The sequence below is a fragment of the Lampetra fluviatilis genome, chromosome 52, assembly GCF_964198595.1.
Source record: "Lampetra fluviatilis chromosome 52, kcLamFluv1.1, whole genome shotgun sequence".
NCBI lineage: Eukaryota > Metazoa > Chordata > Hyperoartia > Petromyzontiformes > Petromyzontidae > Lampetra > Lampetra fluviatilis.
Genome location: NC_136326.1, coordinates 273,882 through 293,662, shown reverse-complemented (window position 1 = coordinate 293,662; position 19,781 = coordinate 273,882). Strand labels below are relative to the sequence as shown.

The 19,781-nt window shown below is 48.7% G+C and overlaps 2 protein-coding genes across 3 annotated transcripts in view; one reads left to right on the top strand and one right to left on the bottom strand.

Annotated features, from left to right (window-relative positions):
* LOC144949032 (coiled-coil domain-containing protein 85C-A-like) overlaps positions 1 to 17,963 on the bottom strand; it is a 63,655-nt gene extending 45,692 nt beyond the window's left edge. For both annotated transcript variants that reach the window (XM_078878823.1, XM_078878824.1), the window contains exon 1: positions 15,279 to 17,963. In XM_078878823.1, coding sequence (XP_078734949.1) covers positions 15,279 to 16,146 — 868 coding nt within the window. In that variant the 5' untranslated portion in view covers positions 16,147 to 17,963. The remainder of the gene's footprint in view (positions 1 to 15,278) is intronic.
* The window catches only part of LOC144949033 (ectonucleoside triphosphate diphosphohydrolase 5-like), a 274,189-nt gene continuing 261,203 nt past the window's right edge, over positions 6,796 to 19,781 (top strand). The window contains exon 1 of the mRNA XM_078878825.1: positions 6,796 to 6,801. The gene's annotated coding sequence lies outside the window, so the exon portion shown is untranslated. The remainder of the gene's footprint in view (positions 6,802 to 19,781) is intronic.

Sequence of the window (19,781 nt, the reverse complement as noted above, 5' to 3'; positions counted from 1 at the left end):
GGTGTTACAGAACAGACTGTAATCACCAGGGGAGGCCTGTCCGCCTTCGAAGTCAAAAGCGGCGAAAGTGGCCACCACCGGGGCCATGTCACCGCTCCCCACCGCCCACGCACGCGGGGGGGGCGCGGTGCCTTGGCACGCCGCGATAGGAATGCTCGGCGGCGGCGGCGGGGGGGGGCAGCAGCAGCGCGGCAGGCTACGACCCGCCTCGCCTGGCCCGAGCGAGCCTGGCGGTGGAGCGGCCAAGCATTCCTCTCACTTCGCGAACGCAACTCCGCGCGGCCCCGCGCGCTGGTTTGGAACACACCTTACAGGTCTGAACTAAACTATATACTCTTTTAAACATTTTACCAGGTAGGGCCCACTGCGTTGTTATATGGGTCTTTTTCAGAAGTGACCTGGCCACAAATGATAGCTCAACGAAGTAACTTGCTTATCATCGGGAGGAAATTTATAGCAGCCAAATACCCTTCACGCACGTTTCTAAATCTGGAGGGGAAAACCGGAGGACCCAGAGAAACATCCATGTTACCAGGGGGAGAACATACAAACTCCAAATATACAGCAGCAGGCGTCAGGGTCGGGATCTAACCCAGACATCCTGCATACACGGCGAGGGATTTAACACCTCACCACCGCGGTCGACTTTGGCCAACAGGTTTGGTTGCCCTCTCTGCTGGTTATACGTTTATTTACGTGGCGGGACAGATTCATGGAGTGTTGCTTGCTTGTTAATTTTGTTATATTCTCAATGACACGAATGATTATTTTTTTGTTGGGTATTGCAGGTATAGTTTTGCAAAGAACAAAGACCCCTATGTAACAGGGAGTGTCCTTGCCTATAAACATCTGGCAGTTCACCAACTTTGGTTCAAACAAGCCTGACTATGCTGATGCGTCACTTAATGTCGAAACCGGCGCAGAGTTTGCTGGTGTTGACCCAATGCTGCTGAAATTATGCGCTCCCAGAAGGCCGTGCGGCTGATGGGATCTGTTTATTATATAGAGGAGCATGTGAAGGCAGAGCATTATCTGCTTATTTATTTTATTACGTATATCCTTCACGACGACGCTACATGATTATCTGGTTTTCCCAGGACCATCCTCTTGGGGAGGAAGCAAGCCGTCCTGGGAAATATGCAATCTTCCTGGGATATTAAAAGCCACGGTTTTTATAGTCCGAGTAAGAATCCACCACTCAAGACAATGCATGTACATGAAGTTCCCCCCCGTTATGTTGGTATTGTGCGCGATTCTTTTTCCCATTAGAGGTCCAATTTTTTCTGTAACTCAACAGGTGGTGACCCAATGCACCAATGAGAAAGGTTGGTCTCAGTGGATACAGCTGCGCATGCTCCACACAGATAGATTCACGAACCTACTTGCATTACCGGCCATCTCTTTTGAGTTTCACAGATCTCCACGTGATCCGTCAACTCGTGCCTCCAAATCGTTGGACTACATAGTCACCCACAGAGTGATGTTTTGAAACATATAATTTGTTTAAAAAATAATTAACAGACCTTTTTGTTAAAGAAATGCACTACGAGACAAAGGCTTTCTCATACCGTGCACGTTTCAGGGGTTATTTTACCACAAAATACTTCACCACGCTGGTCAGTGCGAGTCGGTGAATGCAGGGAGTAAGACGTGGGAGCATAGAAGTACACAGCACAGTACAATGGAATGTTCTGCACTGCCCTCTGCTGCCCACAATTGGGTGCCGCAGCATCCTGTTTGTGGGAATTGTGGGTACACGTGAAAGCACTAGCCAGGCTCAAACCAGCTTGACATCTGAGATACGACGAGATCTGGGTGCATTCCAGATGATTTAGTTGTGGGCAATGGTCATAGTTAAAACAAAAACCCCGTCATATATGTTTCCGTGCATAAATGGCTTTCATTGGTCTGGAGTGGAAAATGATTGGAAAAGTAAAGTTCAAGCCAAGAGGTTTCCCTGGTGAATACACCTGCAGTAATAAGCGGGGCGGCCCGATTGGAAAGCGGCAAACGCGCCTCCGCTGGGGCACGTCACCGCCCCATTCTAACCAGAGCACACAAGAGGGAGATAACATATTTCAAATAACATTCAGAACTGTCCGCCCACGCCAGGATCTTTTTCATACTGGCGTGCACGGCCAAGTCGGGGTCTACGTGCCAAAACCACGGAGGCAACTTTATCGCTGTAGCTGGGAGGGGGGGATGGATGGTGTGACAAGATCACAAGGCATGTTTTATCAGGTGGGGCGTCTAAACACTGAACCAAGGCCTGCTACCTCTCAGGGATCAGTCAACACGAGCAGGCATTCTATTTTAACTAAACTATTCGCCACTGATGTTATAGTCAGGAAATAAACTCAACCTCAAATCCACAGAAGCTGCAGGGATTCTGATTGGCTGACTGCATTCAAATCATGATCATCAGCCGTGATTTTTCTTTGTTGGATAAAGGCCTTCCCAAATCATCGCCATTAAGTGACCTGGTTATCACAAACGATTGCTCAACGAAGTGGCTTGTCATGTGGAAATTACGAGCATTCAAATACTCTAAATGCACATTGATTATAAATGGAGGGAAAACAGAAGGATCTGGAGTAAAAATTCACACGACCACGGGGAGAGAGACATGCAAAGTCTAAATATACAACAGGCGTCAGGGTCGGAATCGAAGACCTTCTGTATACCAGGTGAGGTGGTTCACGTCTCGCCACGGTGGCACCCTTACACGAGGCACGAGGTGGCGTGAACCTGTGAAGCCGAGCGTGCGATGGTTTTTACAACCGCTAATTTTTTAGATGAAAAGAGTTCATTGGATAGGGGTACACGAGCAGCAGTGGGGGATAATTTTCCATCAACATCATCACCACGATTCCATGGGCAGAGCGAGGTGTCCACATTCCTCTGTCTCCTGCGTCAATATGCTCAAGTAGTGCAACATCTTCCTGGCACCAATCTCTTCTGGCGGCGGCGTCGTCAAAACATTCTCTGTTAGGTCTCATATTTTTACGAACAACACATTTTTTATTTTCCTGTTGTTGTCCATCCTACATGTGTCCAAATAGTGTCAGTTTCCTTCTCATCACTGCCTGCATTATGCCTTCTATGTGCAACCTTTTTCTTACTTCTACTTTGGTCACTGGGCGAAATAAATAGCGGGGTTTCTCCGGGCACTCCGGTTATCTCCCACAAGAATCAAACCACTGCTTTCTTTAAATTGGCCAAAAAAATGGCCAAACATCCCAATGCAGGACTTGAGTAATTAATACAAATAACAACATAAATACAAAAACGGTAATAATAATAGCAGCACAACAGTCTCACGCAAACACGTGGCTACGGACAGTTGCCTCTTGGATGCCCCCGGTGTGTTTTTTATCGTGAACTTCCCCGTGACGGTGGGGCAGATGAGGGTGTGGAAACGAAAGCGAGGATGGTATTTAATCTTTAGAAAGTCCGAGTGTTTAGTGGGAGGTGGAGGAGGGCTTCAGTGCTCACGCGACTCGTCTGTAAGTGCAGCAAAGCAACTGCAACGTCTCTGGGCATCGATCACGGGGGCGTGCGAACAGACAGCTTGGAATGAACAAGGTCGTGTGGAAATCGCTTGCACCAGCGGGAGGCTGGAATGGTAAAGGGGCACCACGATGGCGAGATGTTAACTACCTCGCCTGGTATACAGGTCGTGGGTTTGATCACGACCCTGACGCCTGTTGTATATTTGGAGTCTTGCATGTTCTCCCCGTGGTCGCGTGGATTTTTCTCGGGGTCCTCCGATTTTCCCCTCCACATTTAGAATCAACATGCTATTCGAGTATTTGGCTGCTATAAATTTTGACACGATAAGCCACTTTGTTGCGCCATCATTTGTGATAGCCAGGTCATTTCTGAAAAAGAGCTTCACAGCTCAGTGAGCCTTAGCTGGTAAAATAAAAAAGTTTATAGTTTAGTATAGTAAAAGTACAGCCCTGTAATTACTTGCTCATGCCACTGCGAGTCAGCCCCTCCAGCGGATATGTTGGCCTACATTTCCAAACTGGCTCTTGGAGTATCACACTTAGACCGCGCCACATGACCTGCCGATGCGACTGTGGTGTACCCATTTATACAGCTTGATGGACCGCGGCTGGGTGAGGGAATAAATAACGTGATCACTGTCACTGACTGCCGCGCCTGAATATCAATTCGAACCAGCGGCCTCCGGATTTCAAGTCCAGCGTGCGAACCGTTACACCCACGGCAGCATTGATTCACCGACTAGCATTCATTATACCGAGGCTCACAATACGTGCAACAAACGGATTGCATGCGAATCGATTATTAATGATTTGTGACGATGGGAAACCGATTTTCCATGGAGGCTCATGGAAAGGACAAAACTGTACAAACGAGACGAACCAAGTAAGAAGAATCACGCACACGCATGTGTCCGTAACGCTTTCCAACATGCGTTTGTTCTGGGGAGTATTATGCATGTTGAACTTGACTTAAAGCTTTCGTGACTGCAGGAATTCTTATTCTTTGGGTCTTTCGGTAAAGTCACGTAGATAAATACAAATGTATACAAATAATAAATATAAAATAAACAAAAAACTACGTTCTGACGATCGCTTGTGGTGTGATCGAACGTCGTAGTTTTTTGTTTATTTTATATTTATTATTTGTATATATTTGTACCTATCTACGTGACTTTACCGAAAGACCCAAAGAATGTTGAACTTGTTTCTCACCGTACGTAGCCAACCGTGCGAATCGGAGGTGCGTTTATCACCAATTTGCGAAACTAACGGTCGCCATCTCTCGCTCGGAGTGCAGGAAGCAGCATGTCCGTAGGGCACGTTGAGATAGCAGGGACTCGGCTAGTGGCCCTGCCCACCAGGGAGTGCCTTGCCAGGCAGGGCTGGGACACAGAGGTGGGTCCTTTTGAGCTCCGGTGTGGGAAATTCTCTTAATTAATTTGGTCAGTTAATGAACGGAGGTGATCGCTGTTCATCTGCAGAAGCGAGATGGATTGGGGCATGACCAATCTGCGAATAATGGCAGCAGCGTGCCTGGGGAGGCCTTCGTCCAGCAGTGACTTGAAATTGGCTCATACCGACAGGGACCATGAATAACTCGACAATTGCTGCAGTGCTGGGAAAAAAATATCCCCAAAATCACCAACGCAGTGACTGATATGAGCATATATTTTTCTACTTTGGTCTGTTGAGTCATCGACCCCGAGGTTAAGGCTAGAACACGCAATCATAACACCAGCATGATGCCCCGAGCAGGAACCCGCGGAACTTGTGGTAAAAGGATGGCGAATTTGTACGTTTTATCACCACTGCCTCTCCTGGACCTCACCAATGTCGCATGATGTTATAACCCCCCCCCCCACCACTCCCATGACGTCATAATTCCGTCGTCCACCTCACCCATCTCGCGTGACGTCAACCTTCTCACCAACGCACCCCAATTTAGCGTCACCTCATCACCCCTCTGCTGCAACTCATCAGTGTCGCGTGACGTCATCACTCCTCCTGGCTCCTCACAACCTTCTACGTCTCGTGATGTCATGAACAGCCCCCACCTCCTATCACCCCAAATCTTGCGTGACATCGAGACTCCTCTTCCCCAACAGCCCAGTGTCTATCAGGTCATCAGCCCCTCCCCTCCACCTCACCAGCGTGGCGTCATAACGCCCCCCCCATCCCCACCCGGCCAGCGTTACAGACAAACAAGCGTCTTATTATATAAGATCGAGATGATTAAATATCTCTGCAGGGGGCCGTTGCATTACACTGTGTGGCGCTTCATAATTACTGCTACGCACGTTTGCCGAGTAAAACCTCGCTGAGTCTTAAGGTTCTTTCAAGAGGTTCCTGCCGAGTCTTTGCAGCCAGGGGAAATGTTGCAATATGTCATCGCAACTGAACCATTTGCAGGACATTTTCCAGCATTGGGATATTTAGTCAATGTCAGTAAAAACTCAAGTAAAACTATTTTTTTTTATTTTAGTAGGTAAGGCCCACTGAGATATGTAGCTCTTTTTCAAGTTCCCTGGCCACAAATGATAGCTCAACGAAGTGGCTTATCATGTGTAAATGTATAACAGCCAAATATTCTTAACACATGATGCTGATTACATGTGGAAAGAAAAACCGGAGGACCCGGAGACAAATCCACGCAACCAAGGGGACAGACACACAAACTCCATATATTCAAGTATCATGGTCGGGATCGAACCCATGACCTCCTGCATACCATGCGAGGTAGTTAATATCGCGTCACCGTCGCGGCCCACTACAACGTATGTTTTTTTTTAGCTATGAAAACCGGAGGACAGAACAGGGGGAGAACGTACAAACTACACAATGGTAAGGCAGCCAAGTCAGGAATCGTACCCAGGCCCGACCACCAAAACACATGGTGGTATTGTGTGTACTGGATAGGAGTGCCTAATGGTGGCCACAGCAGCAGCAGCACACGCGTTCCTCGCCGGGAGAAAGATTAACCTCGCCGCCAAATCGTAATGAAAACAATGAATGCTTATTAAGGGCTGAATGAACGACTTTCATGCTGCAGGTGTACGGGACGTCGAAATGAAACTTTTTTGTAGAAATTCAACACAAAGCTACATTGAAAGCACATGCAGGAATGGCCTCGGTGATTTACGTGGAGTGTACGCAGTAAAAACAAGGTGAGGAATTTCAAGCACGTCCACCAGTGACAAAGTCCAACATAAACACACGCACACCTCGTACATTAAGGCATGCATGCGTAGCCGTTGGAACACCACCTTTGACCAAATCACACGGAGAGTGCCCGATCTCGACAGATGGGTGATCACCGTGTGTAAAACAGGTTGCTATAGGCTGCTGCGGGTCTGCGTTGTCAGCAGAGGGTGGCGCCACGGTGGAGAGATGTGAACTACCTCGCCTGGTATAGAGGTCGTGGGTTCGATCCCGATCCTGACGCCTGTATATTTGGAGTTTGTATGTTCTCTCCCCCTGTGGTCGTGTGGATTTTTCTCCAGGTCCTCCAGTTTTAGTTTTTTTCCTCCACATTTAGAATCAACATCACGCGAGTATTTGGCTGCTTTAAAATTTGCACATGATAGGCTGCTTCATTGAGATATAATTTGTGGCCAGGTCGCTTCTGAAAAGAGCTATACATACATCTCAGTGGGTCTTACGTGGTAAAATAGAAAGTTAGTTTAGTCTTTAGAAAAACCCATTGTTTTACTATACTTACACGCTTCCACGTCTACGCTGGCTGCCTTCACCAACCCAGCACTGACCAGCATGGTCAGGGACGGTAAAATAACCGCATGCCGCAGGGGAGGCGCCCCTCATCCAGCAGTGGAGAGACAACAGGGCTGCACGGGTGCATGTGTACATGAGCACAACGGCTGAGAATGCAAAACCGGAAATGGACAAACGTTAAAAAGCGCAAGTGAACGCGCACGGCATTGAGCGAGTACCGTATGTACGTGTGTGTGCGTGTGTACACACGAGCACCGTATTCAGCCATGGCCCTCTTGGCTTCCCCTCAGCCGTCACATGGCAACAAATAAAAACCTCAGAAATGTATGGATATATGTACGTTGAAATTCTTTCGCACCGTACATAGCCAACCACGCTAAGCGGAGGGTGCGGGTGAAGGACAACAAACTAAACACAAGAACCAGTTTTAAAGAAATGAGATTTCAATCTAGATTTATTTTTCCATCTATCATGTATGATAAGACCAGTCGAGTAATGCGTTTGGCATGGGCCCTGGCACCAGAAATAAAATTGGGGCACCCCCTGTCCAATTTCACGCCCACCCCCCCCTTCATCATAGCCCAGCACGTGGGTCTCCTCCGGGCCATAGGCCCCAGTGCAGTGACACTGCCAACTCACACAGTGGGCACGCCACTGCTCAGGACCACACCTAGGATGTGGGTTGCCGTTAAGGGAATGGGCGGGTGTGATTGGTGGCTCAAGTACGCGGTAGAGATATGCGTGAAACTCCCAATCCTGCCCAAAGCTGACTACTGGGCCACAAAAGGGCGTCAGGAGATGACAGTACAGCAACAGGGTCGATGAACCCATAAGTGTGGAACTTTGAACATTAACCACGCTCGAATCTACGGCCAATTTTCTCTCGGTATTCTGGGGTCAAGCGGTGGTGCAGTGGTTGGCATCAGGAACTATGAACCCGGCAACCAAAGTTTTATCCCGAGCCACGGCTACCATGTGGCAAGTGATATATTAACTGGTCCTGGGGCCTTCCCCTACTACCTTCACGAAGCCGCACAAACCAGTGAGGTGAAGTATGGTCAAACCCCGCCTCACCAACACAGTGTGCGGAGCCAAAGTGAATTGACAAATGTCTGTAAATTATATTTATTATTAATCTGGTTTTTCATGACACATGATACAAAACACCTCTTGAGGTCATCCTCTTCACGATCCATGGGCAGATATCCCACCGATATCCACTGCACATTTCGTCATCTGTTTCCACTTTCCACTGTCTTGTGCCAATATGCTCAAGTAGTGCCACATCTTTTTGGCACCGATCTCTTATGTCGTCAAGTCATTTTCTGTCAGGTCTTCCTCTGTTTCCGGTTCCTTCCATTTTTACGGACAATACAATATGGAACTAACCAAATATTACATTGCTGGACCCTTCTGAAAAATATTCCTTAGACTAACAAAAAAAAGGCTCTCCCAGATATCCAAAAAATTCTAACAAGAGACTTTACAGTTTTTGTTTGTGTTCGCACTCTGCTTCATTACGCATAACCGACAATTAATTCACACTTAGAATTACTCCACTGTCCCGCACCGAACTCCAATAACCAACACCAAGATGAAACAAAAAAATTATCACAGATGCAGCAAAACATGCCTGGCGTAGATAATTTCTTTTCAATAAATTACAATCAAATTCACGCACGCCAGACATTTGCACTGCACTGTCTTCCACAGAGCGCCTTGCTCAGTGCAGCGTTATTCCAGGGGGAGGTTGAGAGGAAGGAAAGTAGTGCAGGAGTGATTTTGCACGATTGCTCTGCAGCACCCAGAGCGAGATGTAGCTCTCCTGCGTGGCTCCGCGACACTCGCACACACTGTACCCTAGGCATGTAACGATGAATTGCCACAAGGAATTGTCACAATTCGTGCTCATGGATTGATTCAAGAGTAATGATATTTATCAACGCGCAACCCTTACAAACCTAGGTTATCACGTGTGTGCAATATTCATACACTGTAAGCTCTATTGAACAGTTATGACTTTCATTTTCTACTGAACTGGTGAACTGCCTGTGAGGAGCCTCGAACACATCAAAGCAGCGAGTTCCAGGCCGATGGTCTGCTGACCTCCAAAGCTGCGTGGCCCGAATCTCGCTGTCCGAGCGTGCGGAAACCATCAGCAGGTCGCCATGAGCTGCCGAGCAAAGAGGGCGACGATTGACAGTGGAGTGGACGGGCGCACACCACGTGTCAATTAAGAGTTGAGTTTATGAAATATTTATATTAAAAATGCCATTTTCCCACTGCCTCATTTGTGCCGTCCAACCTCTGATGTTGGTCTCCTGTATTGTATATTAAAACAAGGTACAAGTGCAGCCCTGCAATATCTTGCTACACTCCACTGCTGGCAGAAGACCAATCATGTAGTTTCCAACCTGTGGTTCACCACTGGTCTGCAATGCTTTTGGAATTGGTCCGTGGAATGGAGGCAGATACGACGATTTAGTCGGCTTATTAAAATAAAAACATTATTGCTGAGTGGTGGTGTGTGAAAAAAATAACGGTTGAAAGTGGTCCGAATGTCTAAAAAGGTTGGGGAACCACCGCCTAAGAGAGCATTGTTGGCCTACTCTTCCACACTGACTAAACGTCTTGAAAGAGGTCGGAGTCCCCACAGGTTACCTCACCACACCACATGCAAGCCACCGATTGACTGTGGTGTACAGTACCAATGTATACTTCTGGCTGGAGGACAGAGGTGGGTGGGGGAAGATTCAAGAAACGTGCCTCACTGTCTCAACCGCCACGCCGGGAGATCGAACCGGGTGGCCTTTGCATTGCAAGCCCAGTGTGCTAACCATTGCACTGCGGCAGCATTCCTGTCCAGCACACACACACGTACACACGCACACACACGCGCGTCACTTTAATTTGCATCTTGTTTGCACTCTGGAGTGTACCGTCTCATACCATCGGGGTTTGTTCTGCCCCTTTCATTTGTTCTGGCTTGCACTATCCCCGTTCAGTACGGTTTGTACCCTTTCGTATGTTCTGCGTGACTCGGTTTAATTGTCTGTCCATTAGCCCGAAGGTATAATTAGCAAATTGAAGCCCTTGGAGAGAAAGATGTAACCATTGCACGTGATAAGAGATCGAATCTTCAAACTAGAGGATAAAAATTATGCAGATCTCTCTCCATATATATCCAACCAGGAACCCACAACATTGCTCTGAAGAAGAAATTCCAGAAGTTCCAGATGCCACACCTCAATTTGCATCGTTACTTAACAACCGATCGCCAGGGTGCGATCTGTTCAGCTGCCCCCAAGCGTGAGAACCGCAAGCGCCTCTCGTTACATGCCGACTTCAAGGCCAACATTTGCCCCCGTTTACTTCAACGGGGACTTTGTTGAAAACTCATTTCCTTAGAGCTGCTTTTTGTGTTTAGTTTATTGTCACCTCCCCCCGGCACCTCCCGATTAGCGCGGTTTGCTACATACGGTTCGAAAGACGTTCAACATACATACACAGCAGCCTCACTTCATTTAATGCCGAGCTCCGAGGGGCCGGCACTCAGGTAATGGACATGGGGGAAATGGCTCATTCGCCCCACCAGGGGTGCGACACACAGCCCCCCACCCCAGTGTCAGGGGCTGGTGAAATTTTTTTATCGGTGATCAAGCCAATACACGTTGGGCATAGCAGACTTCCGTACTGTACAGGTTGGTTCAGATGTCTTGTAAACCTCATTAAATTCTATAAAACTTAACATTTGTTTTATATACCAATGTGTGTGTAATGTAATTAATTTCCCCAAAAAAATGTTCGGATTCGATTCATTGGGGGATCACAAGACATTTGGACCATCCTAAACATGGCGACGGTGAGAGCTCGAGCGGGAGGATACACGCTGGACAGGAGCAGACCGTACAATACTCGTTCTGTCGTTTGTTGAACATTTGTTTAAAGTTTGTCTAACGCCGACTTGTGTTGTGGCCACCCCGCCACCTCCCCCCAAGACTTTTGTTTCGGCCCCCATCTAAACAAGCTCACGCCCGCACGACAAGACAGGGGGGTGTGACGTTTGTGGGTAGCACACGCCGCAACCTAACGGCGAGGTGGTAATAACAGTAATCATCTCCTCCGTTTGAAAAAGCGCCTTTCATATTGATGTACATCTCAAAGCGCTGTGCATACACGTAAACTACACTCACAAATATAAATCAAATCTAAGCGAAATAGAAAGCTGATCACAACAATATTGACTGCTCTCTAAATTCCAATGAAACGAACGACCTATGATGAAAGCGAATAATAATAACTGCACCACCCGCGGAGACTTTGGAATACAGCCGCGTGCACCGACTTAACTTAATTGTTGACGGCGCAAAAAAAACACGGAGGTGTCACGAGCAAGGAGAAAGCAAAGGCACGGAAAATGCAAGCGTTAGCACCCAACTCCACGCACCCTGAGAGAGCGCTTAAGTCTCGACTTGTCAAGCAGCAGTCGTTGGGAACGCCTCAAGAATCACGCGGAGTGCCTCTGTGTGGGGTCTCAGAGCCTTGAGAATGATCCCTCAAGAAAGGAAATGGTGCTCTAGTCTGGCTGAATGAGAAACAGGCATTAACCATTGAGTTATAATAACCTTAATCTGGCTCTACAAGCCTCGGGCATTCAGAATGTGTGTATGGTGAAGTTATTTCGCACCGTACGCAGCCAACCGTGCTAATCGGAGGTGAGGAATGAACCCCAATGTTCCTAAGGGTGCTTCGGTGTGGCCTCGATGACAGAGGAAAGTGTCAACTTTAATGGAGTACTTATCTTCCAAGGGATGCCTTAAGATGCTTTAGTCAGGCTCTGCAAACCTCAGGCGCTGTGATATGAAATTCATCCTGAACGATCTTCAATGGTACCCGAGTCAAACTCTGTCGACGTTGGGTATTAACAATAAACGCGAAAAATCCGAGTGGTGATTTAGGTAGTTGACCATTGTGTATGGCTCAGGAATTAACAGTGAACTCTTAACAATTATAATGGAACATCGAAGCTTCAAGCCAAAAAACATAAAGCAGCCCACAGAAGAATTCATCCCAAACATAACAGTGGACAGCGACTCATCACCACCTTTGCAATTCTATGAATCTGATAATACCGAAAAAACCTAAGAAGTCTGATAATAGGGTTTTCCCCTTTTTTCTGGCAACAAAACAGGTGTTAAGATGTTGTAACACCAAACTGAAATCTTTTACAAGGAATCATGTCTGCATTAACCACAATGCTTGTGGTGAGAATTCAAACAAAAAACATACTCTGATTAAAAAAAACACTCTGATTCTATGAATAGTAAAGATCTGGAGGGGGTGGAAGGGGTCCCAATTAAATTTAATAATCGATAATTTTTTTGTCACGATGGTGAACAGAGTCTGCAGTGATTACAGGAGTTTACAGGAACAGATTACATACATCACACACAAATACTTAATAATCGATTCTCGCACATGGACGCATGTTTCACGAGCGTAAAGAATCGATTTTAAATAATCACGTGTGAATTGTTAAATACCACGACACTTACGGTGCACTTATGGTGCAAAAGTATAACGCGTACCTGATAAAGGCGCAGCCCTGCGATTGCTTGCTCACCACCACTGCTGGTGAAAGGGCCTTTACTCGAGGGAGCTCCTGAGCTCCCATCTAGAGGGTATTTTTCCGACTATTTCGCACCGGCCAGACATCTCGGAAAAGGTGGAGCACCCACATTTTATCTGACCACACGTGATCTGCTGATTGGCTAACTGTGGCATTCCCATGTATACTGCCGGGTGAACAGAGGTCGGAGCCGGGGGGATTTTTAAGAAACTTGATCAAAACTGCCGCGCAAGGAGATGGAATCAAACCTGCAACCTCTGGATTGCAAGTCGAGAGTACTAACCATTACAACACCACTGCGGTGGTGGCGTCCTCCTCCCAACGCAGTGCATTGACTCTTATTTCACTAGACAGACATGGGTGTCAGGGCAAACAGCCTTGGCTATTGATACCAAAACAACAAACAAACAAAACCACTACTCATGCAGCAGGCTGCTCGCCCAACGCAGAGCGCTCGCCAGAGACAAAAACACGGAAGCAAAACAATCTTGTTTTTGGTGCATGGGGCCAAAGGCAGCAGCACCCATTTGTATTCACAGAAATCTATCGACCAACATTGGCTGCAGTTTTCAAATAGGGTACCATCGATTTAAAAACTTCGCACCTGTGCATTTTTCAGTGTGAGACTACACACACGCACATCGCACACTTGCATGTAAGAGAATTGGTTAGAAACGAAAGTGAAGGGTGAAGGTGCTGGTGCTTGTGCAGTTGTGACAGCTTCTTGTGTAAGGGAAAACTAGGGCCGGATTTTTGGGAGGTGAGGAGGGGGGAAGATGACATTTGTCCAGGGTACAACTCTGAATAAGGTCCCACAAAATAAAGATTTTTTTCTTAACAAAATTAGGACTGTTTATTCATATTATCCTTTTAATATGAACAATATAAACAATGCTATCTTCATTGGAGTGTGTACCGCAATAGATTCGGGTTTTGTGTGTCTTTACATGTCAGGAGAAGGGGTGGTCTTGTCTGCTCTAGTGTGAGGGACAAGGAATTAAAATCCGGCCCTAGTGACCACCTGTTGATTGATGTATGTCTGGAGCTTCCAAAATGCCAGTCCCTCACGTCTTCTATCAGGTAACTGCCCCACATCGACAGCAGCAACACCTCCACTTTTTTGTATGCAGCTTCTTAGCTCAGGCCCAAATACTCAACATGTCAAGCAGGCAGCGACAGATCGCACTATTAAAGATGTGATAGATAAGATTTAACACGTTTCTTGAATTCAGCAAGGTTATAAGAGACAATGAGAGAAGATTCTCAAATGCAGCGGTGCGAGGGAAGAAGCAGAGCGAGAAGTGTTGTGACCTGCAGTGTGGTAGGTAATTTGGTGAGCCTGTTGTTGTGACCTGCAGTGTGGTGAGCAGGTGAGTTGTCGTGACCTGCAGTGTGTTGGTTGAACAATGTGTCGCTGAGGCACGAGAGGCAGTCTGGTAGACCAAGTCCTCAACATGGGTGGAGAGTTCAATGAGTGAGATGTGACATGTGGGCTAAGATTTATCTTTATATTTTACAACATCCCAGTCTGCACCTCAGTGCACACTCAACACACTCGTCGTTTCCAATATAGAAGCGTCCTGCTGATCAAATGAGCAATGGCGGCTTACACTTATCGCCATTGACAGTCCTGAACGAGCCATGAAGAATCCACATCCCTACGGTGGGACCAATCTCACCGTTGACTTCCCACAAAGTGGTACCTCCCACTTGCTTATTGAGCCTGGAGAGATGACAACGACGATTTTGATAACAATGGGCTCAATTGGCCCCTGACTTTGACCTTGTGAACTCTGGATTGTGAGTCAGACAGTCTGCCACAGCACCGCATATAGCAAGGGTCATCTACAAAATCATGAAGAATAAGCCCTCCCTGACAGAACGGGGTGAAACCTTAAATATTTCTAAACTACACTCCTCCCTCAACCACCCGGTCACGAGTGACCTCCAAACCGTTGATCCAACAAAGCTGCATACATTGTACGTGAGTGACATTACTCAGAATTTACGAAACTATTCCCATAGGAACACGAAGAAAGTTCGGAAATGTCTAAAACTATGTAAGTTTACCATAGGATGACATTTTTCATCCGTAGCTTTTTTGATCAAGTTGAAAGGTCTTAGGTCACACGTAGCTCAGTGTCAATACCATCGGTCCCTGGTTACTTCCGGTCAGAATGAGCCTTCACTCGCCTACAAGTGCTGTGACTGGCAGACGGACTCACAACAGACGAGAAAATCTTTTTTTTTATAATGTAGACTAGATGGCAGCCCATCCTATGGACGGGGTGAATCTTCCTCCACGTGTAAGACTCTGGAGGGAGAGACAACCACGTGGCCGCACGCAGGGGAGCTGGAGTTTGGGAAGCTCCGAAGCTACCGGCGCGTACGAGGTGCGGTTCTCGTACCGCTCACTCCGTTGGGGTAGCCGAGCCCACGGATCTGCTGCTGGTGCTGCTGCTGCTGAGCATCCACAAGGTCCTCTGCAGACGCCCTCAGCTGAGCCTCCCGGGCAACAGCGTTGGCACCTCCTTGTGCCGCCACCGCCGCCGCTGCCGCCGCCGCCTTGTGCTGGTGATCCGGGCTGCTGGTGCTGCCGCTGCTGGACGAGCTGCTGCTACTGCCGTCGCCTCCGTCTCGCACGATCGCCCCGCCAGCCGGGGTCCCCGCGCCCGGCGAAGGCGCTGCCACGGCCGCTGCCGCAGCGACGACTACACCGGCGGGTGCACCGACGCCACCCGTGGGGGCGACGGCGCCGGTGGCGCCCGTGAGGCTCGTCTGGCTGCCCACGGAGCCGCGGCTGCCTGCGGCGCCACCGTTACGCTCCTCGTCCAGCATGAGGCAGAGCTCCTTGAGGTCGGAGTTCTCGCGCACGAGCGCGTCCTGGCGCACCTCCAGCTCGCGCAGGCGCCGCTGCTGCGCCGCCACCTCCTTGCGCAGCACGGCGGCTGTGTAGCGCCCGAAGCGCTGCCACTCCCACGCCAGCTTCTTTGCCTTCTGCCGGTCGTCGTCCAAGAAGCAGCAGAGGTCGCGCAGCTCTTGCGCGTCGTCCTGCAGCCGCTGGTTGACGTCCTTGAGGCCGCGGATCTCGTGCAGGTGAGTCTGCAGGCGGCGGTTCACCTCCTTCATCAGGTTGCCATGGTCCATCATCAGCGACATCTTGTCGGCCTCGGACTTGCGCAAGCGCCGCACCAGCTCCTCCTTGCTCCAGCGCAGCAGCTCCTCGTCGGGCAGCTTCGACAGGTTCTCCTTGGCGTCCTCGCCGCTCTTCGCCATGACGGTCACCGTCGAGTGCGATCGGTGGGGTGCGCCGGGGCCTATTGTCCTCCCGGCCACTTCGCAAGACGGGCTCGGTGTCTCTGGATGTCTTCTCGGTGTGGCTCGATGCGACAGCGGCTGCTGCTGAGATGCTGAGGTGATGAGTATGATGCGTGCACTGTGATGGGGGTGTATGCTGAGGTGTATTCTACTTCGTAAAATATGTAGGTAGGTCTCCCCCCTTCCAATATCTTAGTGTCGATTTACGCTCACCTAGTAAATGAGAATAAACTATAAGATATATACACTTATCACCCGTTCAAAATACTTATGTGAATGGGCTCTCTACAAGTAAAGGATAGTAAACGAATAATGATGTACACTAGTTACGAGAACGCTCTTGCAAGTCTTGTATCAATAGGGTTTCTATTGGAAACGGCTACTCCAATCTAATACATATTCAGACATTATATACACACAACCCTTACACACCACCAATGAGATCCCACTTAGGTAAAGAACAGTAAACTAATAGATCTAAGACTTGCATCAAATGGGCTCTGTATTAGCAAAGGGTATCCCACGAAAGTAATACAAAATATACACTATACACGGAATTAGCCTTCGAAGTATTTTATCATTTCGCGTTCTATCTAGCCTAGTAAACAGATAACATTAAATCGTGATAATATTCACGCAGTTACAAGAGAAGGAACTGCCTGTCAAGAGCCCGGTGTCAAATGGGCGAATTATTCAGTAGAGGCCACTAAAATAAATCCGTCTATGTATATTGTGAAGATATATAGACTGCACATTCTCTCCTGCATACAATGTGCAGATATAGGTCTCTGCCTCGGCTGGTAACAGTATATACTCGTCTGATTACTGCATACAGTACTATTAAGAGTGTTGTGTTACAATATACACAGAAGTGAGCAAAAACTGTTAACACTCCATAATGAATTAACAATCCTCCAGTATGTCCAAAGCGCGTACAGTAGTCTTTACTGCATTGCATATGCAATGCTACAGTATATAATTGCACGTCACTATATTATACAGTGCAGTGCATAGACCAACATTAGACGGAATGCATTTGTACACTGTGTTGAAACCTAGAATAACGTAGTTTGATTACTCACTACTTAAAACGATACACAAACTAATTGTTGTAAATGTGTACTGTAACGCAGCGTACGGCATACAGTAAATCACGACAGTATACATATACTGTATTGTACAGGAAAACCAAAACGCTGGTCGATAGATATACTCCGAACGATTAAATCCCAGAATGGTAAAATGAAGACGTCAACAATAATGAAACCACTGCGTGTGTTGTGATGGAATGGTGGTGGGTGAGGTTGGCGGTTTAAGTCTCTGCTCAAAGCGAGGTCCAATGACGTCTCCACAGCAGCCGGCGTCTTTCTCCTGGCGGTACTCCCCCCACCTCCTCCTCGTCTCCTCTTCCTCCTCTTCTCCTGCTCTTCACCTTCTCCTCCTCGTCGTCGTCGTCGTCTCTACAAACTCCTCAATCCGCCCTCAGTCGAAAGTCGCCTCCCATCCCATTCATTCCAATGGTAGCAGCAGGCAGCGCTGAGGTAAATTGTACTTCATAATTTTTTAAAATCATTATTACAAATATATAGAATACTGTTATAATAAAAGAAAATAGTATTGTGTTTGACCCGCGATGTTTATTGAGCGGACGAGAGCGATTATCCCGCGATCGGCGGTGGTTGGCGGCTCTGAGGCGAGCCGAGTCCGCGCTCTGAGGCGCCGCCGCTTCTCGCTCCGCGCGCGCGCGAGCCCCGCGGCCTTTCCCGCGCGTTACGTCACTTCCGGCGCGAGGCCCCCCCCAACCGTCGCACAGGCCAAGCCCCGCCCCTCATAGCCCGAGCCCCGCCCCTGAGCTCCAGTCCCACCCCTAAGCCGAATGGTTCGCTCCTTCATTCGATAACACTGTGGCACGATACCTCGTAAGAGACGTTTCGGACAATGGCCCTTATTCATGGTGTAGTACAGTATATAAAGAAGGGCCATTCCACGACATAAGCCCCTCCCCCCTTTGCACCTAAGCCTCGCCTCGTCCCCATAAACCACGCCTCTCACTTTAAGCCCCGCCCCCTCCGTCCTACGCCCCTCCCACAATCACCGCCCCCCGTATTCACTCCACTTACCCCCTCGACAATACTGAGCCTCGACATGACCACGTGCGTCGATTGTTCCATTCAACTCGTAGCGCCCCCCAGAGGCAGTCCACCACACAGGTGACAGGCGTCTTCACTGGGGTCAAGGGGGCCTGGGCTCAACCCCCCAGGGTCCCAGAGTGCGCGTCTCCCTCTGCGTCTCTCTGACTCACGGCACAGACAGCCGGCAAGAGGTGGCGTAGCGCCCCCCAGTGGCGTAGCCCCCCAGTGGCGTAGCCCCCCAGTGGGGTAGCCCCCCAGTGGCGTAGCGCCCCCCAGTGGCGTAGCCCCCCAGTGGGGTAGCCCCCCAGTGGGGTAGCGCCCCCCAGTGGCGTATGATAGGCGACGTTTCGGTCCACGGTGTCTGGGAGCTGTTAACTACCTCGCCTGGTACGCAGGAGGTCGTGAGTTCGATCCCAACCCTGACGCCTTCTGCTGCTGCTGTTTATTTTGAGTTTGCGTCTCTCTCTCTTTCTCTGTGGTCGTGTGGATTTTCATCCGAGTCCTCCGGGTTTCCCCTCCACATGCATAATTGACATCACGCGTTTAGTGTATTTGGCTGCGATACATTTCCACACCGTGATGATGATGATGATGATAAGACACTTCGTTGAGCTATCATTTGTGATCGCTCACCGAAGCTACACAGATCCGTGGGGCCTTACCTGGTAAACTACAAAAGAGATAGTTTTTAGATGTCAGAGAGGTGGAGCCCGTGACACACGTGGACTCGACCCGCTCACACGCAAGTCGCCCCTGAGCCAGTGCTGACGGACTCCGAAGCGAATGCAGCCAACACGTCCTTCATGGACCAAGCACGCAGCCTCATCACCAACACCTCCATCACCATCACCACCATTACCATCACCAACATCACCACCACCATCACCACCATTACCATCACCACCATTACCATCACCACCACCTCCACCATCACCACCATTACCATCACCACCATTACCATCACCAACATCACCACCATTACCATCACCACCACCTCCACCATCACCAACATCATCATCACCATTACCATCACCAACATCACCACCACCATCATCATCACCACCATCACCACCACCTCCACCATCACCACCATTACCACCACCATCACCACCATTACCATCACCACCATTACCATCACCAACAGCATCATCACCACCACCTCCACCATCACCACCATCACCAACATCATCACCACCACCATCACCACCATAACCACCATTTCCACCACCACTATCATCACCACCACCGTCTGTCTCATCAGCAGTAGCAGGCTCCCTTGAAACAATGCTGGCGAACTGGCAGATGTTACAGGCAAGGACCCTCTCGTGAAGATATGGGTCTGTATGTATGCACATGTGTACGTATGTTGAACTTCTTTCGCACCGTACGTAGCCAACCGTGCTACTCGGAGTATCTTTCCTCGTCCTCATTCAATGCCGCTGAAATGATGCATTCCAAGAA